This window comes from Columba livia, chromosome 1 (assembly GCF_036013475.1).
Source record: "Columba livia isolate bColLiv1 breed racing homer chromosome 1, bColLiv1.pat.W.v2, whole genome shotgun sequence".
In the NCBI taxonomy this organism is placed as follows: Eukaryota; Metazoa; Chordata; class Aves; order Columbiformes; family Columbidae; genus Columba; species Columba livia.
This window is the reverse complement of record NC_088602.1, coordinates 22,634,899-22,657,613: the sequence shown is the minus strand read 5'-3', so window position 1 is coordinate 22,657,613 and position 22,715 is coordinate 22,634,899. Positions and strand designations below refer to the sequence as shown.

The 22,715-nt window shown below is 38.1% G+C and overlaps 1 protein-coding gene across 9 annotated transcripts in view; it reads right to left on the bottom strand.

The window, feature by feature from the left end:
• Positions 1-22,715, bottom strand: part of CDK8 (cyclin dependent kinase 8) — an 88,937-nt gene that overhangs the window by 12,768 nt on the left and 53,454 nt on the right. For 4 of the 9 annotated variants that reach the window (XR_010469935.1, XM_065050491.1, XM_065050484.1 and 1 more), the window contains 5 exons: positions 12,078-12,135; positions 9,187-9,318; positions 6,548-6,691; positions 4,436-4,505; positions 3,325-3,397 (listed from right to left, as the gene is read on the bottom strand). Coding sequence is in view for 8 of the 9 variants with exons in the window: in XM_065050491.1 (XP_064906563.1) it covers positions 3,325-3,397; positions 4,436-4,505; positions 6,548-6,691; positions 9,187-9,318; positions 12,078-12,135 (477 nt within the window). In the remaining variant the exon portion in view is untranslated. Of the gene's footprint in view, positions 1-3,324; positions 3,398-4,435; positions 4,506-6,547; positions 6,692-9,186; positions 9,319-10,531; positions 10,563-12,077; positions 12,136-12,795; positions 22,480-22,715 lie in introns of those variants that run through there. The other 5 variants (XM_065050527.1, XM_065050519.1, XM_065050529.1 and 2 more) reach the window with 3 other exon arrangements.

Genomic DNA, 22,715 nt, shown 5'->3' with positions numbered 1-22,715 from the left:
ATGCTAACATAGAAGTGAATCTTCCACTTATTACTACAAATATTTTCTGTTTTAAAAACTGTTCGATGAAAAGATCACCTGGTTGAATAACATAATAAAACTGCAGTGAACTTTACTGCCAGCAATGAATGGGACAATCACTACAGTTCATATGGACCAAAGAAACACAATAGAAGATGAAGCATCACTCAGTTAAGCAGGGGTAGCAGCTCCAGTGTATCCATTTTCTAAGGCGTAAACAAATAAGTAGAGGAAAAAAAATGAGGATAGTGGAAAAATATGTAAGCTGCAAAAGCAGGAAGGAGCCAAAGTTGTCTCACATTAACACATCAGTTCTGCATGTGAACAGCGACTGTGTGTACGAACGCCAGTAAAGAGGAAAAAAATCTGGTTAACTCAAGTTGGGAAATCAAAACATTTAATTTTTGGCAATGACAACCATCTCTGGATTTACTAGTCCTAGAATTATTAGTCCTGGCATACTTTACAATAGTAGATGTAAACAAGTTTTTATAAATCTGTTCTGAAGCAGAGAGTAAGAAGGGCTGTGAGACAGCTTGTAGAACAGTAAGATCTTGGGCTATCTCTGGAAGAACTGGTACCAGGAGACTGGCTGAACTTGTCCAGGCTCTGGTGGAGGAGCCCATCAGCGGTTCAGCCAAGTCTAAACAAGAGTGGAAACCTATGGCACTTTCTGATCTTGACAGCGCCTGAACAGTATTTTAAGATGTTACTTTGGAAAGATCAGGGTATTTAAAAGGGGCCTGATTTTCAGTGAGTTGTTCTGACAGACAGCAGTTAGCAGAAAACTGAGAAGACTCTATTAGAGCTAATTAGCTATGAACTTCACAGCACTTCCCTCACAATCTGTTTCTATGGGAGGAACAGAAGGAGGCTACATCTACCCTACTAAATACCCTGCCTTTCAGCTTGTGTGACACTAGCAGACACCAGTCAAGTCGCACGAAGGTTGCTCTCTTGCTCTCGGTTTGTGAAGGGAAGTTGGGTAGAGGTCCAAAGCAGAACGAGCGGGTCAGACAGCAGTCTGACAGCGTGTTCAGCCAGGGGTCCACTCCAGCTCCCCTCCTGGTCCTCTTGCTCAGTGCTAACAGCTCTGACCAGGGAGGGAAGAGTGGCAGCAGCCCGGTAAAGGACACCATTCCCTGATTTTGCATTTAAACCACTGCTTTTTGGTATAAACACAGACATGCTTAACAAAAACACTGAACGCATTCAAACAGTTCACCCTGTTGTGATACCGCAAGGGAGAAGAGAAAACGCTGTCCTAAGCGTTTTAAGCTATTCTTGTGTAATTATCTCATGTCTAGTTTTGTTGTTCTATTGAAAACAACTGTAAGACTGGGAGAGCAGATGAGAAATTTCAGGTCAGTTTGGCCAGAGCGCTCACAGTTCCTAAGAGAAGCCAGTTCATTCACAGAAAGTCTTTTTATGGACTGTGAAGTTATACAGCAAAGCCTGAACTACTCGCTTGTACCTGAGCTTTGAGTTAGACCAGCAGACCAGAGAATGCTGAGAAAGAAATAGTTGAGGAATCGAGGAAAAGGAAAAGCACTTGCATTACTTGAAGATGAAGTCACTGGTCATGTTATACAGGTTGTTGCAAGGAAAAGCTTTTTATCTCATATTGCCTACATATGATATGAAAATCTAATGAGTCTGATTTTAATAAGCAGAATTGACTGAGTTTGCTCAGCTATTCACCACTAGTGACAATTAGCCACTTTCAGATTTTGGTACAGCAACATAAGCTTAATTTTGAGAGCTTGAGACTCCAAATACATAACAAGTCAAATTTGTAGGTGACAAGCAGCATGCTGGTTCTCAAGGAAGGTGGAGTTTGAAAGGTAAGTACTGATGCATGCAGCTGAATAATTTTATAGAACATCAGCCTAAAGTGGCTGATGAGACAGACTGGCAAGTTCACTCAATTTGCATAACTTATGAGTCGAAGGATTAATTTTTATTTCCAAAACCCATTCTATGCAAAACATCATATTCAACACATAATTCATGTTTTTTTGCTTTTGAATGACTTGATTTTCGGAAATAGTATTTAGGCTTTGATAAGAATACAAAATATTATCTACTTGCTGTGTCAAATGTATCTTTCCTAGAGTCTGTATTCTCATACTGAAACATAACAACATCTAGTAAATACTAAAAATGCATTTACACAGCTCTGTTATAAACAGCTACATGCTAAAACCTGCATCAATTATGTGCAAAATGGGACAGACAGTTTTGCCTGCGCATAACAGGCACTCCAGTTCTTAATATACCAACATAAACTCTTCATGCGTTACACACAAATATACAGACTGCTCAGCAGCTTCCAGTTCTGCTTTGATATAAAGATCCATCAAAAATTGAAAATCTGTATCAGAGAGGACTTGTTTCCTTGCTTATGGAAACTTCTCTAATATTTCACCAGTTTTTCACTTCAGAGAGCAGAGACACTTCACAGTAAATGACGCATAATGGTACAACCACCAGGTAATTTCCTGAAATGGGTACTTGATTCAGCTGGTAATACCTACATTTTTAAACTCAACTTTGAATATGCATTCTATTCTAGCCTAAAACATTTAATCCAAGTTGGAAACTTGAAGATAAGGGGATTGTCCATTCAAAGACTTAAATTCTTTCTCATCCATATATGAAGTTTATTTTTAGAAACTTGAGTTATCTTTAAAACACAGAAGAAAAGGGCAACATCTGAAACAACGTACCACAGGCACTTCTAGGGCTAAGCAGGTGTACCAAGTGTGCCATTCTAACTGGAATCTTAATTTAAAAAAAGTTAGATGTTCCAGAGAGAAACCAATTGCTGTAAAAGTAGTAGCAAGTTTTCATAAGGAAGCTACAAAGGATTAACGCACCAGGATAAGATGTAAGCTTAATAATGAATATGTAAAAAAATACGCATCTAGGATTTTTTTTTTAATAAAAAAATAGGCTGTCACAAGCTTGCAAACCAGCAAAATGGGTAAGAGTTGTGGCAAAATTACAAATTTAACTACAAGCTTAACATGACTTAAAACCTGAACATTTCTGACCTACTTGATACAGAAACTAAACCAATGAATGACTCACAGACTCATTTTATCCATGTGAGAAGATGAAGGTTTGCAATTTTCAGATTGCAGAGTACCAGTTATCCCTGACGTCATTTATAAAACGATATAACACAATATTTTATAAAATTAAGTTAGTCACAGAACACTTGACACCAGCTCAACTCTCAGCTTGAACACTCGTAACTTATATGAGGGTTTTGATTTTTTTAAGCATGCAAAAACTTACCAAGTGGAATGCCTTACTATCTGGCTTAACTTTATGTTTTTCCATATATTTGATAAGACTGCAGTTGGTATACCTAGAGAAGGAAAAAAATGTGACACTTCTAATATGCAAATTTGATACAGCAAAACTCACTGATAGCCATGAAACATTGGTAAGAATATTTTAGTCTCCATTGCTAATTCACCAAACAGCGAAAAAGTCACAACTACCAACACCAGAGAGCTTAAAAATCATTCAGACACTACAGAAATGCATCTGTTTCACTCATATACTTGTAAAAACACATCACATCCACATAAAAACACATTTCCAACCCACATGCAGGCATCAAACCACCGCTTGGATTTAAACTGCCTTTCAGCAATTTTACTACTCCACGGTTTCATTCTGTGTATTTCTAATGCCAGTAAACATGGGGATAAATGCTAAGCCCAGTTTAATACTCTCTCTTGCAATGTACAGGTTGCTACAAGAACATCCATGAATTCAGTTATTTGAAGAGGAGCTCAGAAATAAGGTTTATAATTGGTTGCGATAGTATGGCAGATACAAGACACGTATATAAGAGAACAGCCCCAAATCGCTCAGCCTGGCAACAAGCAACAGGGCAGGGTCTAAGCGCAGGTATTAGACTCTGGCAACATGACAGCAAAACTCAAAGGTGTTATTTTCTCCAGCCTTCATGAGCTCCCCTGGACACCAAACCTGACAACTACACCCACTGTTGGCTGGAAACAGCATAAGGTCACTTATGCAGCTCTCACAGACAAATTGCTCCCAGTGCAACCGGTGTGGAAGCAGCTGTGGCCAGCTGTGCTCAGCCACGGTCCCAGCTGTGTGGGGCCTCCCGGGCAGAGCGCTGGTTCCACACCCAACACCTGCCCACTCACGCTCTGGCTGCTCTCCCGATTCACATCACCTCAACAGGCCAAGTTCACCATTACAAAACAACTTTTTCTTTTTTTTATTTTTCAGTCTAGTCTAACTCATAACCATTTCATAGTCCTTGTCTGGCGTCTACACAGAAAACAGCCTGAGCTACAAAAAATTCAGGGTAGGAGGGAGAATAAAATATGCTTTCCTAAGAAAGCGCAACTCAAAGCAGACTTACGTGTTTCTCCGGAAGTCTTTCATTAAAGTTGAATGTTCGGGCATCTTTTTTATGTCTTCCCAATCTTTATCTGCAAAATCAATATATATTAATAATTCTTTTTTCTTTCACCCCCCAAGTAAAACAAAGGCTTTCCAAGTATGGCCATAGCCCTGATTTTTTTTTGTCTGCTTCTCTAACCTCACAGTTACTTATTTCTTTGTACTCTTTGGCTCATACTCCTTCATCACCTCTTCACAATAGATTTTCACAATACCAATACCTAAGAGAATCCAGTTGTGTTCTGATTAACTCAAGAACTTCAAAAACAAAAAACAAACCACAGCTGCCAGCTACAGCGAAGATGCCCAAAAGACAAGACAGAGGAAAAACACGTCAGGCACTGTGCCTGCACTCTTCAGGACTGTTATTTGATTTATTGAGGGACAGTTGTGATCTTGGGATGGAAGTACATCTCACACACGCTGTCTCCTTCTAAGAGATTTTCCATTTTGACAACACTGTCTTTAGTGACAGGAAAATGCCTGGGGGTACTGTGCAAATTGCTGTTGTCTCAACCTAAAAGAAGTACTGTTAGCCAACAACAGGTTAAGGAAAAGTAACATTTGCATGCTCAAAGAATATTTCATCTCAGCTGCTCTGTGTAGACAAAGCTTGAAACGGATTTCAAAATAAAACAAGGAAATCACTCCTGGCCCCTAGCCTCACATGTATTACAATCCGTAACTCCTGAAAAGGCTCTATAGGGCAAGTAGTTTGATTCAAGTCAAATCTTTACTAATTCTGCTTGCAATACACTCAGAGCTCAAAAATATCAAGTGAATAAATAAATCAGACATTAATTATTTAATTATTATTTGTTTAAATAAAATATTATCCTCTTGCCCTATCCCAAAGACATGTGAAACTTTTTCAAATATAGCAAGTGTCAATTAAAAGGCAAAAGTTTGCTGCATTTCGACGAGAAATAATATTTCTTGGTATGAACCAAAGACCTTAGAAAAGCAAGTTCAGACCATTAGACAGGATTGTTTGAACCAATCAGAAAACAATAATGAGAGCGTAGTCTATTTCTGTAAGCTACACAAAGACAACATAAAACTCAAAGAAAAGCATAAGAAAAGGATAAATTTTTCCAGGTGAAAAACAGAAAAGGACAGTATGGCTTAAAGAAGCAAAATTACGGGGGATTTTCAAGAAAATAAAAGTACTTAATATGCAAAGGCAACACTGGCAGGTATCTCGCGTAGCGGTATAGAAGCAATGAAGTACATAAGACACAAAAAAAAGTCAAAGGGAAAAACAAGAGGAAATTGAATATCAAAATTCTAGAACCACACAAACATACGGATGTGATAGGATGAAGAAAGTCCACCAGAACAGTAAAGAAAAAGATTATTAATAGTAAATGGACAACAGCAGAGAACACAATCAGTGAGGAGAAAGATAACCAAAAAGAAAAACAAGACCCCTGTTATTCTGCCATCTGCAATCATGTGAACACTAGAAGACAAAGCATTAACTGAAAAGATGCAAGACAGCCCATAGAAAAACAAGATATGACCAACACTGAGGGGAGAATGCAACAACTGAGAGCTACATGTATTTGTTTTGGTTCATGCATCCAGTTATTTGTTCCAGTTTGGAAAGAAATAAAACTCCTCCATATCACAAGCCTTCTACCAGGGCAAAAAATGAAATCCCTTCCCCTGCTATCAAATGCTGTGTTTAATTTAGCGTAAGTTAAATACCTGCATAAAATTCACTAAATGTATAGATTTTTGTTTGGTTTCATACAATCAGTCGCTTTCCAAATCTATAACCAGCACTGAAAAAACCACAGAAATACTCCTTCTGATTGTGAATCACCCACCATGAAACATGGTCTTTTAAAATTATAAAACTCTGACACACGTATACGCAAAGATAATATTATCACTAATAATAGGAAAAAATCTCTAATATGACCATTAGATTCTAGATTTATAACTCATGAAATAAAAACTGTTTGAACAGCTTTGTTGCTTTGATCAGCTGCCACCTTCATAAGCAAAGAAAGCAACACAGATATCTTCCATTGAACAGCAGTGAAAAAAAACATACAGCATGTACCTGCAGGAAATCCCATTACATTGAATATTCTGTCCAGCTGGTCATGGTGATAAGGATTACTAGTTTTGATATCTTCTTGTCGACAATGGAATATTGGCTCTGATGTTAGCAGCTCTGCAAATATACACCCTATGGCCCAAATATCTTTAAAAAAGGAGAACAGAAAAATAAAAAAAAAATCAAATTAATCCTTCCAAAAGCATCTTGGTGAGGTAGAATGTTAGTTTTTTAGTTTAGCAGAGATAAGGTACCTACACTGAAAATTTCAAGTTTCTGTAGCAAAAGTGCAACACTTCCTCGACTTTTAGCTACAGATAGAGGGACGCAATTCAGTCACTACACAGGAGCTAAGAGTATCAGACAAGTTTGGGTTTTCTTTGGGTTTTGTTTGCTTGTTTAAGTGTGGTTACCATTTACTGCTGTAAAAAATTCATTTGATTAAGAAAAACACCTGAGTAAATTATTCAGGTAACTCTCCACACATGATAATAATGCAAATGAAGAAAAACCAACCAACAATTTGCCCATTCACTACCATACTGTCCCAGCCAAGAAACGTGCCCTCTCTGATCAGCCACTGCGTTTAATAAATGTTAAATGACCCAAAAATACAAGTCAAATAGCAATGATATTAGAATAAGCCAAAGGTTTATCTATAAAACGTTGTGGAACGAGAATAAGAAGAAAAATCGCCCCGTGCCCCATACCTCACCCCTTTTTTTGATAACATTAATTTAAAAAACAAACATAACCTGTTTTAACTGTTGTGTCCCAATTTGCAAAAGCAGATAGCTTGAATTTTCCCAGTTATTTTGCCTGAATTTTTCCTAGTACATACAAAGACAACTTTTAAGTTACATAAAGTAACGCTACACTGAACCTTGAATGGACAAGAAAAGGTCAGGAACAAGGACAAAAGCGAACGATGCAGAGAGCATAACCCCATTCCTCAGTGTTTGTATACAGTCAGTTTTTATCTATGCTGAAAAAAATCATGTACTAAAGGCTGTGGCTGTCCATGCAGTTTCACATGCAGCAAGCAGAAGAAAATGCCAATAAAGTGAAGGAACACACAACAAAAATATAGCAAACAAAGCAGCTTAAAAGAACATAAGGAAATGTATTTAATCTATAAAAGAAACACAGCATTAACGGAAAACTAAACGAAAATACATTTAAGTCATTAATGTTAGAATTTCTGACAAAAACACCAACATAATATTAAAAAATCTACTGGTGAAGGTCTGAGGAAAGAATCTGGGGTTAGAGCAACACCATACATGCTGACATACAGCCTCCATGTTTGTGCAAAGTAAGTGGAGCATTGCAAGGGAAGTTATTTCCCTAAAAATGCTTGCCAGGTTGTAATGTATCTTTTAAACCACCAGGATGAAAACTTCCCAGTCATCTTTCCTACAGTTTCTCTCCCTTCCACAGCGAAGCTGTTCTCTCCCACTGAAGGTGCCCCTGTCCCCTGTTCCCCATCCCGCACCCAGCAGCAACAGCAGAGACCGGCAGAGCCAAGTCAACCAAAGCTGCTAAAATTCAGGCTGATAAGAAAGAATTAAGTGGTGAGGAGGGTGCAACATTAAGCTGATGTAACCCATGCCATCCTCACAATGCCTGCATTCTGTGAGGCTGCAGGTTTACTGGATATGCCTGGTGCGTGACCCTGATCACATCTTGCTACTTAAGGCAAATTCCTTTTCACACTCACACTGTGAAAGAAGACGCAGAGTGAGGCTAAAACGCAGCTTGTTTTCACAGTTTAGTTTCAGTGCAGTCAATATATTCTCCATTCTGTGCGTTCCTTATTTCATGTATTTATTACACGAGATAAAAACCTCTGCAATGAAATTAACACACTGTGCCTCAGCATCATACGGACTCTGCTAACAGTCTGAAGGTGCATCCATATTTTGTATAACCTCTAACAGCATTTATGAAAATCTTGTGTGAAAGCCAATTAGGACAATGAAGATGATTAAGGGAGTGGAGCACCTCCCTTATGAAGAAAGGCTGAGGGAGCTGGGTCTCTTTAGTTTGGAGAAGAGGAGACTAAGGGGGGACCTCATTAATGTTTATAAATATATAAAGGGTGAGTGCCATGAGGATGGAGCCAGGCTCTTCTCGGTGGCCAACAATGATAGGACAAGGGGTGATGGGATCAAGCTGGAACACAAGAGGTTCCGCTTAAATTTGAGAAAAAACTTCTTCTCAGTAAGGGTGACAGAGCACTGGAACAGGCTGCCCAGGGAGGTTGTGGAGTCTCCTTCTCTGGAGACATTCAAAACCCGCCTCAACATGTTCCTGTGCGACCTCACCCAGGTGTTCCTGCTCCAGCAGGGGGATTGGACTAGATGATCTTTTGAGGTCCCTTCCAATCCCTAACATACTGTGATACTGTAACTAAAGATATATCGCATCGTAGGGCATATGGAGCCCAGAAATAGTTCATTCCTTTCTCTAGCCACAGAAAATACTAAACTAAACATTTTGCCAAAGTTCAGTATTTCCTCAAGAATCAGTAACGTACCCTTAACTCAGCCACTGTCCTTTGTAGTATTTATTAATGCTTTGATATTTGAGTACATTTTGCATAAAGAACAAACCAGTACATTTTTATCCAATCTACTTACCAATAGCTTTGGTATAATGCCTTGCTCCAAGAAGCAACTCTGGAGCTCGATACCAGAACGTTACAACTACTGGATCCAAGTCTGCTAAAGGCTTCAGAGGTGAATTAAATAATCGGGCAAAGCCCATGTCAGCTGCAAAATTCAAAGAGAGATGCTTTAAAATTTTCTGAAAACTACCAACCGTATTTTTTTAAACGATCTGATCGCTTACTTGTTAGCGCTACCATCACTGTGCTAAATAAAAACACAAACGCACGCTGTAGCAGATATGAATTCTGTGAGTAAATTTTATTAAAGCTTTTGTAGAAGTTACTGGATGTCATCACCTCTAAAGTATATAATTATAAATCATTACTAACACGAGCCATTTAGAACAAAGAATTAACCATTGTTCTGAAAAGGTGCATCAACTCACTTCTCTCAGGACACTGGTAAATCCTGACTCATTTTACCTGATATTCTCCAGTAAAATATTCCATTATTACAGGATGGTCTTTCAAGAAGCAGCTTTTTAAATCTGAGCAAAATGCAAGTTCTGCAAAGGTTAGAATGATTTATAATACATACATGCACATCACAAAAGCTTCCTCCTCATGAAGTTAGCTGTAGCAAGGTTTCCTTCACACAACAAAGCAACTAAGCCTACAGCACCTGCCTCCCTGCTCATTTTCGGTCAAGATGCATTTTCAGTCTCAAGAGATCGGTACTAAATATCATTTAGGCTATGATTTCAAAATTCTGTTTGGGGGCATTATATAATTAAAACCTGCTTTTTAGAACTGGTGGTATACAACTGCCTCAAAAGCTGTCTGAACTACCAAGTATAAGTGATATGGGGAAAAATGGGCAGAGACCACAAAATGCACTTTTCTCCCACCAAATCTCTTTCCTGACCTACCACTCCCCAAATCCCAAGAAGGAGGGACCGTGTGCTGCAGGGATATACACATGCTGAGAAAGACTCGAATGAAATGAGATGAGGAGCCATTCGGAGGGAAAAGGACCTACACACTACAGCTCACTGGCTGAGGCAAAACTGCAGTGTAAATATGGGTCGCTAACTTGACTACACAATCCTCAATTTTTTTTTCATAGGCATTCCTATTTATGATTGTTTTAATGCATTTAAAAATACAAACATTTTACAGTTTTCTACATTAAAATATTGGTTACTCAAGCCACTAGTAACTATGAAAAATAAGGAAAATTGTTGGCAGAAAGTGAATTTATGACTCAAAATGACACAAAAAGCCTATAAAAATGATTTTAAGTTAAATACCAGTTATGTATTTTTTAGAAAAAATTAGTTACACTGGAAAAGTGGAAGCCCTTGGTATGGGTATACCTTCTGCATTCTTTTCCTGCTGTCGTAATATCTTAAGAAAATAAGAAAGAAAAAAAATCTACATTTTGATAACACACTTAGAAATGCAGGGTCCCCCTCCCTCTTCCCCCACTGGGAATGGATGGCTCAGAGGACTGGTGGTCCAATACAGAATCTTTCACCTGTCCATTAACAGAGTCTGACTAAATTTAGTTGTGCTCTAATGTATTCCCAAATGGATTCAACACTGTCAATTAAGAAATAAATGGGTGGTCTATGTGCAATTACAAGCAAGTAGTTGTGTACAGCAAATATCACCACCACAGTTGAACGTGAACGTGCCCAGAGGATGACCTACATTCTCAATTTTGGAAGCAACTGCTCCGTGAAGAATAAGGTAATAAGAAGAAATTTTCCTTCCGCTGTCCGTGCTGTACCAGTTTCGTATGCAGAAGACCCCAATCTCTACTGTCAATCTCAAACCTCAGAAGGGCATTAAAAACTTTCAGGGTAGGATCTGCAGCAGCATTCAGCCCTGGCCCATTGGCTCCTTGGATTTCAAAGGGCAAGGGAAGGACTAGAGCAGCACTGAATGCTCCAGGAAAATCCTACCCTGAATCATTATACTAGTGATTAACAATATAGTTGAGATAAACAAAACAGTAAGAGTACAGAGCAACAATGCAGAAGAATAATCTCATAAAGAAAGCCAGAGGGAAGTGAAAAAGATGAACTAGCTTTAAGAAAACCCTTCTAAACAGGGCTGCATCACCATAACAAATGTAAGTGTGCTGTGCTATCAGCAGTCTGCTATCAAAGCACTGCCACCCTAATGCACAGCCTGTAGAGCTTATTACTGTTAGACTACAGTTATTTTATATTTATTTATTTACTTTAATTTAAAACAACTGAAGTTCTACTAATTATCCTCTCACTGTGAACACTCCCACCAGAAAACGTTACAATAGTGGGGAAAGTGTTGGGTCCTTCCTACCCTGGTATACCCCAGTTTAAGCATTTAGCAGTAGTTCTCACTAAGCATTTTGGCTGATTTACTGTGTTTTCTGGACTTCAGGACCCCTTGTGTTTATCTCCAAGGGACCTGGCTATCCCTTCGAGAAAATTTTGTAGGCTAAATGCCACCTCTGATTCCATTATAAAATTTAATGTTTGTAGTAATGAGCAGTTCCCTATTTAGATTTTATAAACAGCAGCAAGATAATGTCATGGCATTACAGGGGTAAATGGAGGAAATTTTAAAATCCCATTTCTGTCTCCTTCTTTCCCCTAGCTAGCTCTCATCTTTAAGCCCCATATCAAAATCCCCCATCCCACACAAACACCCACTTAAGCAAAATAAGACATTTTCCACTTTTCATTGATGAGGCTACAGCATTTCATCAGAACTGGTGCATGGGGCTAACATCAAGAAGCGAGTCACTCAGGAAACAGCATTTAGGCAAAGTGCCCAGGCACATACTAGTGACTACTTCAGGTGGTACAGCTGCACCTTCAGAACATTCTAACTTAAATGCTACACTGGGACTTATCAAAGATATAAACATACCAATTTTTACTCTTCCTCGCTCAGGACCTTCACCCATAACTAAAATATTAGCAGGTTTCTGTGGAAAAAAAAATAAATATACAATACATATACCACGACAAACCTAAACATTAGTCTCTGAAAAGTTAGTTAAGCTTTGTTTTGCCAGTTTTAAACCAGATTTGTTTTGACAAAAATGACAAGTTTCTCTGCCACAGTAAAACTGTGCAAGGACCCAGACACAGGCTTTCCCTGACTGCATCTTCCTCATGTTCTTTTCGGTGCTCCGGCACCATCCGCGCTCCTTCATGGACACCCTGGGCTCTGTCCTCAACCCCCCTGAGCCACCAAGATTGGTACCGAAATTGCCCTAGATGCCTGTGGCGGGAGGCAGGCCCCTTGCTGCCCCCACCCCGCGCCCCAGCACAGGGACAGGGAGCCAGCTCTGCAACATGCTTGGCCCAGGGTCATTAGGCACGTTTGCAGACACATTGACATTAAAAAAAGCCCCAAACCTGAATGAGATGCAGATTAAACGTTACCATATCACTTCATATTGGAGAGAAAAATAATCTAAATTACTTCCATTTACAAGTGTGTATCAGTTCAGACAGCTGCAAAACTGGAAAGCATTGTCTTCACACTCTTTTTCTCTCCGTCTTCCCTTTCTTTCTTTTACTAGGGTGGTGAGTTAAGTAATTGAGCTAGAATTCAACTGGTTAGAAACATAACCACTCACTTCTTAAATCCTACATTTTCTGCTGTCCTGCTTCACATAATCCAGTCCTGGTGTCTGCAGTCAGAAGACTCCTCAAATGCTAGCATGTTTATATTGATCAAACCTGCAGTGCTTATTTTGAGGGAAAATAATCAGGAAATTCACAACTAAAGCTGAAAATTTATTCTAGACTTGTTTTGAAATGGTGTGATTTAGATACCCACTCATACTGTACATCCTGGACAAAACAGGGGCTCTTAAATAATTGTAAACTGTAAGAATTATAATAAGGCTGAGCTCTTGCTCTGATTTCCCAGTTTACATTGATCTGGAGAAAAACATACCCCAAAAAGACAGTTTAGGCTACCTAAAAATTGGTATAATAAATCCTAATATCCTACTGTAATTTAGTAAACACATATGCTGGGAAACTGTCAGATCTTCCTTAATCTATAAGGCTCTAGTGTAAAAATATTCAAAGAGACAAAAGACCACAATTTGCTGTCGATGAAGTAGCGATTCACACTGTGTAAAACAAGGTGCAAAAAATTAATAATCCAGAAAAAAAATTCCTTGATAAACTTAATTACTACTGCTCATTAAAGGCTTCAACTTGGATTTCTGAAACTGTACAATCCACGTACAAAATACATAAAAGGAATTTGAGGTGTTGCATGTTGATCAGGTTAAAGGCAGAAGAAAACATCATAGCTTGACTGTGATGCAGGATGCAAAATATATCCCTTTATCTTTTCTACAGCAATAATAATAATAATAGATGCAAATTGTGCTGCATTAGCTCAGTGAGATGCAGAAGAACTTGTCCCACACCACTACCCCGTTTTGTTTTCTTTAACCAAGGTATACGCTCCACATAAGTAGTGCTTCAACATAAAAGAATGCGGTATGTGGGCACGCAGCATTCAATTTTGATTGCTTCTAGAAAAGTCCTAGAAATAAACAAGCAGCACAAATCTTTACATTCAGAGTTAATGTTGAAATTTAAAGCAATTCAGACTGCTAAGTAAGAAAACACTCTACGCTGTGACTCAAAAAGAGTGTATGTACATCTTTTACAAAAGCTGCTTCAATATACTGGGATGCTAATAAGCTACATGCCTAATATTTTTAGAGTTAAAGATATATTACTCAGAAACCAAAATTTTTTCAGATAAAAAATAAATTGACCAAAAGTACAATTTCTGATGCTGCATTTTCACAGGTTGATAATACTCTACAAAAATGCTTGTAACATCCTCATGATATTTTTACTTTAAAATATTTTACTATTTGGGTTTTTATAGAGACAAGGAGCCATATTCACACAAAGACTCTATTATGTCATTTGATTAATCAGCACAGCACTGGGAAACAATTCCTGCCCCAAAGACCTTCTACTCCAAGTTCAAGGTAGGTACAGATAAGAGAAACACACAGAGAAGACGCAGTACTGGTTAGCAAAACACACAGCTACAATTCAATTCACACTCAGATTTTTTTCTCTCAGGATTTACAGAAAACATTTAAAAATGCAGACAATTTAGCAATCCATGTAGGAGTCTTCCAAAGCCACAAAATAAAACACAGCAACAAAAAAACCTCAAGTAGCTCCAGAATAACCATTCACAGCAGTTCACCTCTTTCTAGTGTCAAAGGCCCTTCACTGAAACAGAAGATTCTTACTACAGACAAAAATACTGATATAGTCACAGCACTGTAAAGAGATACAAATCACAGTTAAAGATTATAAAATTAAATTTAAAAAGAGGTATTATTCTGAAGACTCGTATTCTAAAATCATTGCATTAGTATTCACTGTATAACATTGTTAGTTTAAAGACTTTTCCAAACAAGACCATTAATCCGTATTTAAGTTCAACAGAGAAATATCTACCAGAAAGCAGTTAAGGGGCAGTATTGGTGTTCCTAAAACATAAGCATTTTGAGGACTCCCTGGAAAACATTTGAGTCCACTAACAGAAGTTAAAAATTGGGTCAGAGATTCTTGATAGATACCTTTGACTCAAGTTCATCATGTGCAGAAAAAAAGCAATTTTCCAGATTTGTCTCTTTGGGCAAATTATTACATATCAGAAATTTATTAGCAAAGAAAAAATAAGAAGTCACTAGAAACAGAATGGAGAAATCCGGACAAACTTCAGTTAAATTTGTTAAATTTCAGTGTATTTTTAGTTATACGGAGAAAATGAAAGTTTAAAGTGCTTATTCCAATCACTTGGGCTGAGCAAGTGAAGAAAAATCTTTCAGCAATTTTTATATTGTGTTCTGAAAACACACCACTTCAAAACAGTTATTTTTTTATAACTGAAAAGTATCAACTTTGTAAAGTCACCCATTTTTGTTCTAATAGAGGCACATTTGCTCCAAGTAAAACAATCTGCTCACACCAGACAAATGCAAATGAGAAAGCTGTTATGATCCTAAACCAAATGCAAAGAGCCGTGCAGCAATACACAGCTGAGTACTTCAGAGACAACGTTCTGACAACCCCACAGAACAAAAGTTACGAAAAATCACCCTTCTCCCCACAACACCCCACTCAGCAGCAGGGGAATAATTCATCCTCATGGAACAATGGCCTTATGACCATGACACAGCACCAAATCTTTTATCTTCTCCTAGATCTGGCTTTGTGGGACTCCTTGTGTGATTTCTATGCAAAACCTAATCTTGTGCATTTAAACACTTACTACTGAAGAGAAACTGAAGATCCTCACTGAAATATTTTTAAGCTCTTCTAATTTAATCATTATTTGCAAAGCACAAACAGAAATCCTAAGCAGCAGGCTAGTTTCAAATAAAGGAGCTAAAAAACCACAGGTTATACCAAAAAGTTCGTAGACCTATGAAGAACTTCAGGCTATCACCCTCTTTGACCTGCCTGATGTGACAGACGATATCGCTCTCTCTTCACCCTGATCCTAGAGTCTCTGATGATGATGGCTGCGCAATTCCCAGGCAATCCTTTCCCTTCCCCCCTTCCCTATGGCAGAGTTGGTTCTTTGCTTCTAACGCAACAAATAAGGTTGCTCCTACTGCCTCTTCTCTTACGTGCCAGCAGAAAGAGCAACCAACCATTCCTCCCCTGCAAGGACTTAGACTCATTTATACCAGAAGATGGAAACTACCAAACGTAGAATCATAGAAGCATTTTGGTTGGAAAAGACCTTTCTGATCATCAATTCCGACCACTAACATAACACTGCCAAGTCCACCACTAAACCATGTCCCTAAGCACCGCATCTTAAACTTCTGAAGATCTGCATCTCTCTGCAGTTCTATCACCTGGATTAAAAGCGCTCCCTGCTGCTCAGTGCTTCCCAGGGGGTTACTTTTTCTAGATATATGATCCTTCTTGTTGCTTCCCTCTGGCTGTTATGCCTGGGGCCACCTACGTGCTTGAACTTGAGTGCTCCAAATTACACCCTGCTGCTGCTGAGGCTTCACTAACACCAAATACAGCAGAGAGACCATTCTACATGCCTTGCACAGCATCTGCCACTTTATACAATCCCAGGATGCTAGCTGGTTTTGCCTCACTGTGTAAGGCTATGGACTCACTCGAAGGTTATGAACGATGCATTTTCTTCACGTCTTTTTTACAGGACTGCTGCTTATTTTTTTCCTTTTTATTTTTTTCAAACCATTGTTCCATTTGAACAAAGACCACAGTCACATGCTACTTCTTAACATACACTGGAAATGTTTGTATTCATTCAGAGGGGAAACTCAGACTTCAGAGTTACTTGGTTTCTATCTTGAAGACAAAAAATGCAAACATGAAAATTATCCAAATCTATTAATTTTTAAGACGTGATCATATTAAAAAAAAAAAAAGAGAGAGACAGCATTTCTGTTGCTCACAGCAAGTTACTACAAGCAGGAGATGATTACTTATTCTATATTGGCATGCTAGATGTCTGGAAATCACAGGACGTTTTCTCACACTCCAGGAAAGGCCTTCTGCTCTTGGGCCCTTCTTCCACCAAGTTTTACTCATCAAAGCAGTGAAGAAAAAACCTGGCGTTTCTAGACAGCTTAGCCATTACAATCTTTCATACTTAGTACTTTTAGCATCAAACCAGGTCTGTAAGAAATATTACTCCATGTATTTTTTGCTACTAGGCTGTTTCTGAACTCATTAGTTTTCAAAGGTTGATTTTAAACATATCTATCAATGAGTAGTCAAAATTCCTTTGAATTATCTATGGTCGTATAACGTAGATGCTACCTTTTTCCCCCTCCACTTATTAACCGTTTGCAGCAGTCCCATGTATATTTATGAACAGGCTCACCCTCTAAATCTCCATTTTAATGCACCTTTTTATAAGGTTTTAGCATCATGCTAATCAATTTTCATTTGGACAATCCCATACCTAAGGGTATGGTTACTAAAACATTACTCATTAGCGGGTTCACATTGATGGGGTGAGTCACAACGACTTCCATTAACCACTAATATTTGTGCATCATTAATGGCTGCGCCACCAGTTTTCAGAACTGACGAGAATCCCACCCATGTCTACCTGTGATGAGCCAAGTTAACTGAAAAAAGGATAAAATTAGTTTTCATTTTCAAAAGTAGTTTAGCTTAAGAAGAACAATACTTAGCTAGGTGCTTTTATCCCTAAATTTTTGCTTTTGCAATCATGGCTTCAACAATGATTCTATTAAGATTTATAACGAATGACTTTTCAATATTTTAAACTTTCAAGTCTTATAGAATACAGGAAGAGATACAAATGAACAACCCCACAATCATACTAAAGAAAAAAATTCAACTTCTTCAGCTGTATGTGAGCCTGACAGGCATGAAACACAAGTTTATTATGTCTTGCTGTGAAGTTTGCAATTCAATTATATTGAAGAAAAAAATGCATACACGCATACACAAAACACCACACCAGCAAAACAACTCCAACAAGGTTTAAAAGGACAGTTGCCAGGGCTTACTAAGTTGTAGCCTACTAGAAAGAGCACTTCTGTGACATGTAAATCTAAAATCTGGACGTGGTTTATCCCTTGCCAGTTAGGTCCTAGGACGAGTAAAACCGCAGCAAAAACCTCTCAGGCTTCAGCCTTGCAAAACTCACACCCCAACTCAGGGTCTGTGACCCACACAACACTTGCGCTTCTAAGCGCGTCTGAACAACCCTGCTGATCTTCAGGTAATTAAAACATTCATCAAAATATTTCCTTATTATCAAGGTACATTCTTAGGGATTGGAACTGGGTTTCGTTTGTTTTAATCATTTTGTAGTTAAAGAAAATAATTCAATTCTCTTTCCACTTTAAACAAAACCGACTACTTCAATACTAAATAGTACTTTAGCACAATTTAAATGCCAATACAACCCTATTGAAATGATAGTATCGGCACCTTTCTGCAGTTGATTTCCTTGATTTCAACGATGTGCAATCACAAAATAATTCATTTCAGTCACATCTATTAACAGACTTGAAAATAAATTATCATCAAAAGACCACCACGAACACTGGTAAAAACAATGGCTCCATAGAATCCAACATGTATAAAATCTAAACATTAAAGTCTTCTTTTTAAATTAATTCTATAATTAATTAAAATTTTAATTATTTTTAATATTAAAATACATTAATTGTGAAAAGCACTGGAAAAAAAATAAAAATAATCTCTTAATACTTCCTGCTAATTATCTTCTTATAAAGACCATCTCAGAGCTATTTAAAAAAATAAATCAAGAATCTAAATAAGTTCTCATTAAAACCAGGAACCGTCAAAATTACCAATAACAGCCAAACAAAAACAAACCCCTAAATTATCAAAGCACACATGCTCACAATTTTTCAAAGTACAGAAAGTATTTGGATAGATAGAGGATAGAGGTATGCCATATCCATGCCAGGAAGCCTTCTGCTAGTTACCACCACCATATTTTATCTCTGTTTCAGCCTGATGAAAGCTGTTGGCCTCACTACTACATTTTCATGCTCTGAACACATCCCAAGAATGTCTTTCAGTTGCTATCACTTAGTTACTACCAGCTTGGGGCAACGTGACTTACTGAAGCCTGTGCACAGGCTAATACACAGGCCTTTCTATCACTTTCATTGGAACTGAATTAGAGTTGAAAGAAAAAAAATCTAGTTATACTGTTTAGGCCAACTCTCCCGCTCCCTAAAAACGTACATCAGTACATCAGGACGGGCTGCGGGGCCCAACTTCCTGTATGAAATTCAAGGAGGCAAAGGTGGATATGACAGGCAAAATCATCATTAGAACAACTTCAGAGTAAAATGCTGCTATCATGTCAAATATCATTAACTCAAAAGCGTAATAACAAATCTAAACAGTCTTGCAGAAATAGATTTCCTGTGAGTTTTGCTACACGTGCTACTACCATCTCCAAAGATCAGGGTGACCCTGGATGCTGTGGACACCTCACAGCAGGATCAAACACAAGAAGAGAGCAGGCACCAAAACTGGTTTTTAGGTACTACGTGATTCTGGAGACAATTCCGTCTCCTTTTTCAATTTACAGTTCTGCCTCACAAGTGAGAGTTTAGAATGGGTAATAAAATGCCTGAGTACCATTTTTGCTCACTCATTTTGTTGGAGAGGGTTCTGTAGGTTGACAGGCCTTCAGTGGTATCATAATCTCATACTTTCACACAAAGGAAGCAAACTGCCTTATTTACTCCCTGGTTTGCATGCAGCTGCGGTAGCCCATGCCATTTTCCTTAATAGCCCTATTTTATTTTTGATTTTCATTTAAATAGTACCCTCATCACTTCCGTATCACCCTACCTGCACTGGCCAATACAGAACTCCTCCTGTTCTGGCTGAGGAAAAAATTAAAAAGGTAAAAGCCTACATAATTTATTATGCTTACTTGTTAAAGCACCTTTGTGTGCAGAACAAACAGAATATTTGAAACAATGCCCCAAAGATTAAGTTTTGTGCCACTCATGTTGAGAGCAAGTCGGATAAAGTTGGGAGTTCATGTAGGGCAAGCTCTTATATGGGATAAATGTGCCCTATTTACAAGGTGAATTTTTCACAGGCTACTTTGAAACTGCTCAGATTTAATCAAAGGGCTGTTTTCTTATCATCTTTTCAACTTTTCCTCTGCAAGTATAGATCTTTCATATAGATCATTGCATTTTCTTTCTACAGCAAGAAGCAAAAAAAAAACCCCAACATTATTATGGCTATTTCCTGTACTTTGAACAATTTATATTCCTATCTTCCACAGCATTTTACGCAGTGCTATAATAACTTGGCCACAATCTTAGCAACATATTCAGTACTAAAAACCAACAAATCTAAACTGCAGACTGCATCTAGGTGTTTCTAAAATCATACTCTAGGGTTTTTACTAAATCCTACTGCAGGGTTCTTATTGACTAAGCTTACTTCAAAGGTAAATTCGTGATCAAAGAGCTTCTGGTCCTCCACACCTCTCTACTTTTTCCGCCTGGCTAGTACAGCTCATTACCTTTACAAGAGGAATTAGATCTGAGGTTTCGAGAATGTCTTTCCTCTGTAGAAGTCTTATCTCTATTTGTATTTATATATCTAGATATGAGAGTTATTTCAGCCAGTTTACCTACCACTACTGCATGGCAACACACTGAGATGACTGACGGAGCCTTCAAACAGTGAAGGATTACTTACATGACTCTTTCCAGCACCATAATCACATATCTGGCCATCCTGGAAATCTAGCACATTAAAAAATAGGCTAATAACAAAAGAATAAGTTAAAAGCTACAGAGAATAAAAATCTAGCCCATTGGTTAATGTATTTGCATCCCCAAATTTTCACCTAACTAGGGCATGACTTTTGTTATTAAAAATACAAAAAACACATGCAAAGGACTTTAAAAGAATTATCATATATATATATCTACACAGATAGATCTAAACACTTTCCATATATCAGATATCCATATATGACTGATATTCAAGATATTGCTTATATTACACCCATACAGTTCTCATTCCATCATTATATTTCAGTTATCAACCTACTTAAATGCCCTGGAATTTAGAAAAGTGAAAATATTTTAAAGATTGAGAAAAAACAACAGCAAAAGCATTTTAGCAAATCCAAATTTGATAAAACAGCACATTAAGTAACTCGGCCTCCTTAAATAAAGAATCCTGGTTCTGCATGTGGGCATCTTGTTTTCTGCAAAGGGCAGAAATGCAAGACAGAATGACAGAGTAACTGCACTTAATAGGAAGAAAATTCACTTTGCATTACTGAAAAATCCTCTGCTGCTGAAATTAGAAAAAAGCAGAATATTTTCTAATATGGCAATAAAAAAATAGTTGTGAAATACAGAAAAATTCCAAATCTTCATTGTGCTTAAGTGCTTGGGAAAATGACCTGGAGGTGGAAAAAGATGACTACGGTGATCTGATCACCCTTCAGTACATCCACACGGCTGCATCCCGCTGCTGCTTCTCCTCCTCCTCGCCCATTCTGTACGACAAAGTTCGCACAGGTTTTAATGCATATTCCTTTGGCAAACAACTTGTTCTCCCTTCTGAAGCCTTTGCGAGGGCAATATAAATGGACTCTGAGATTGCTGCAGTAACAACTACTAAATGAATCTATGACTGAAAATGCCAAGTTTGGCACATGTGAAGTGATGTGATCCCTCAGCTGTCAGACAATTTCGGGTAGCTTAAAGATTTTCATAACACCACATTTTTAAACACTTCCTTGTGAAAGCTGCTTAATAAACAACCAGTAATAGAAACCTCAAGCCTTTTGGACAGTTAAACAATTAAGGCAATTTTCACAAGGACCTCCTATAACTTCACAAGTAACATAATTGAGTAAACCTTTCGAAATCTCTTAAAAGTCCAATCTTACTCACATAGTCAGAAAGAACAAAGTGCTGTATGCACTATCATGAATTGTAAGTGGTATTGCTTTTGTGAGCAATATGAGGATCAAAAATATCCCCCCCCAAACACTCTTCCATATTAAAAAAAACCACCTTTCCTCAATTCTACATTAAAACAATCTTCATAAAAATCCTTGACATTTTCTGGTTAAATTTGATACTACTTGGGTAACACCTACTATTTTCTCAAAACACTTTGTTACCTGTGTAATTTTCCTACCCAAAAATTTTCAATTATTCGACTTGCTGCTTTGCTACATGTTCCCCCTGCCCTCTATTAAATCAGTCCGCTACAGGATTCCCCATACTTTCATTCAGAGACGACGCAGAACAGATACATTATATATCATTTTAAATTGGCAGTGCCTTTTTGAACATTCTTCATAACTAACAGGAGTTGTAAGTTGGCCGAGTTAATTTTATCGGTGTCCTGGTTTTGCTAAAAACAAACTTCTCTTTTAGTGAATTTGCCTGTCAGCTAAAGCCTTCATATTAACTGCATTTTCCTGGAGAACCAGACACATGTTTTGGTAAACCTAGCAATGGAATGCAAACTTATTGATAAGCACGGATGGACATCTCGCAAGAGGGGCAACGAGAAGCAAGTGAGCAAGAAACTGACCAACTGTGTATAACATCCCATTCACGTGAATACTTCATATAAAGTGGGAGATCACGAGGATCTCGTCCCTTTTGCCCTTTTCCCTTCTGCTTATGGCCGACATTAGGAGAGGACCTTGCTAGTCGTCCCTGCGAACTGAGGCCTAGTGACAGACTGAATCCAGCTCTGGTTGGCTGCAGAGTCCAATCCAGGACTTTGGTTGCCGGCTCTGCAGTTGCTGAGACTTTCAAGATTGGTTTTGTATATTTTGTATTATTTCCTCTATTCTTATTAGTAGCATTAGTAAAACATTGTTAATTTTTCCAACTCTCTTCTCTCTGTCCTTATTTCCTCCCAATCGCCTCTCCTTAGTGGAAAGGGGGGAGAGGGAGGGGCAAAAAGGGGGAAGTGGGGGGGA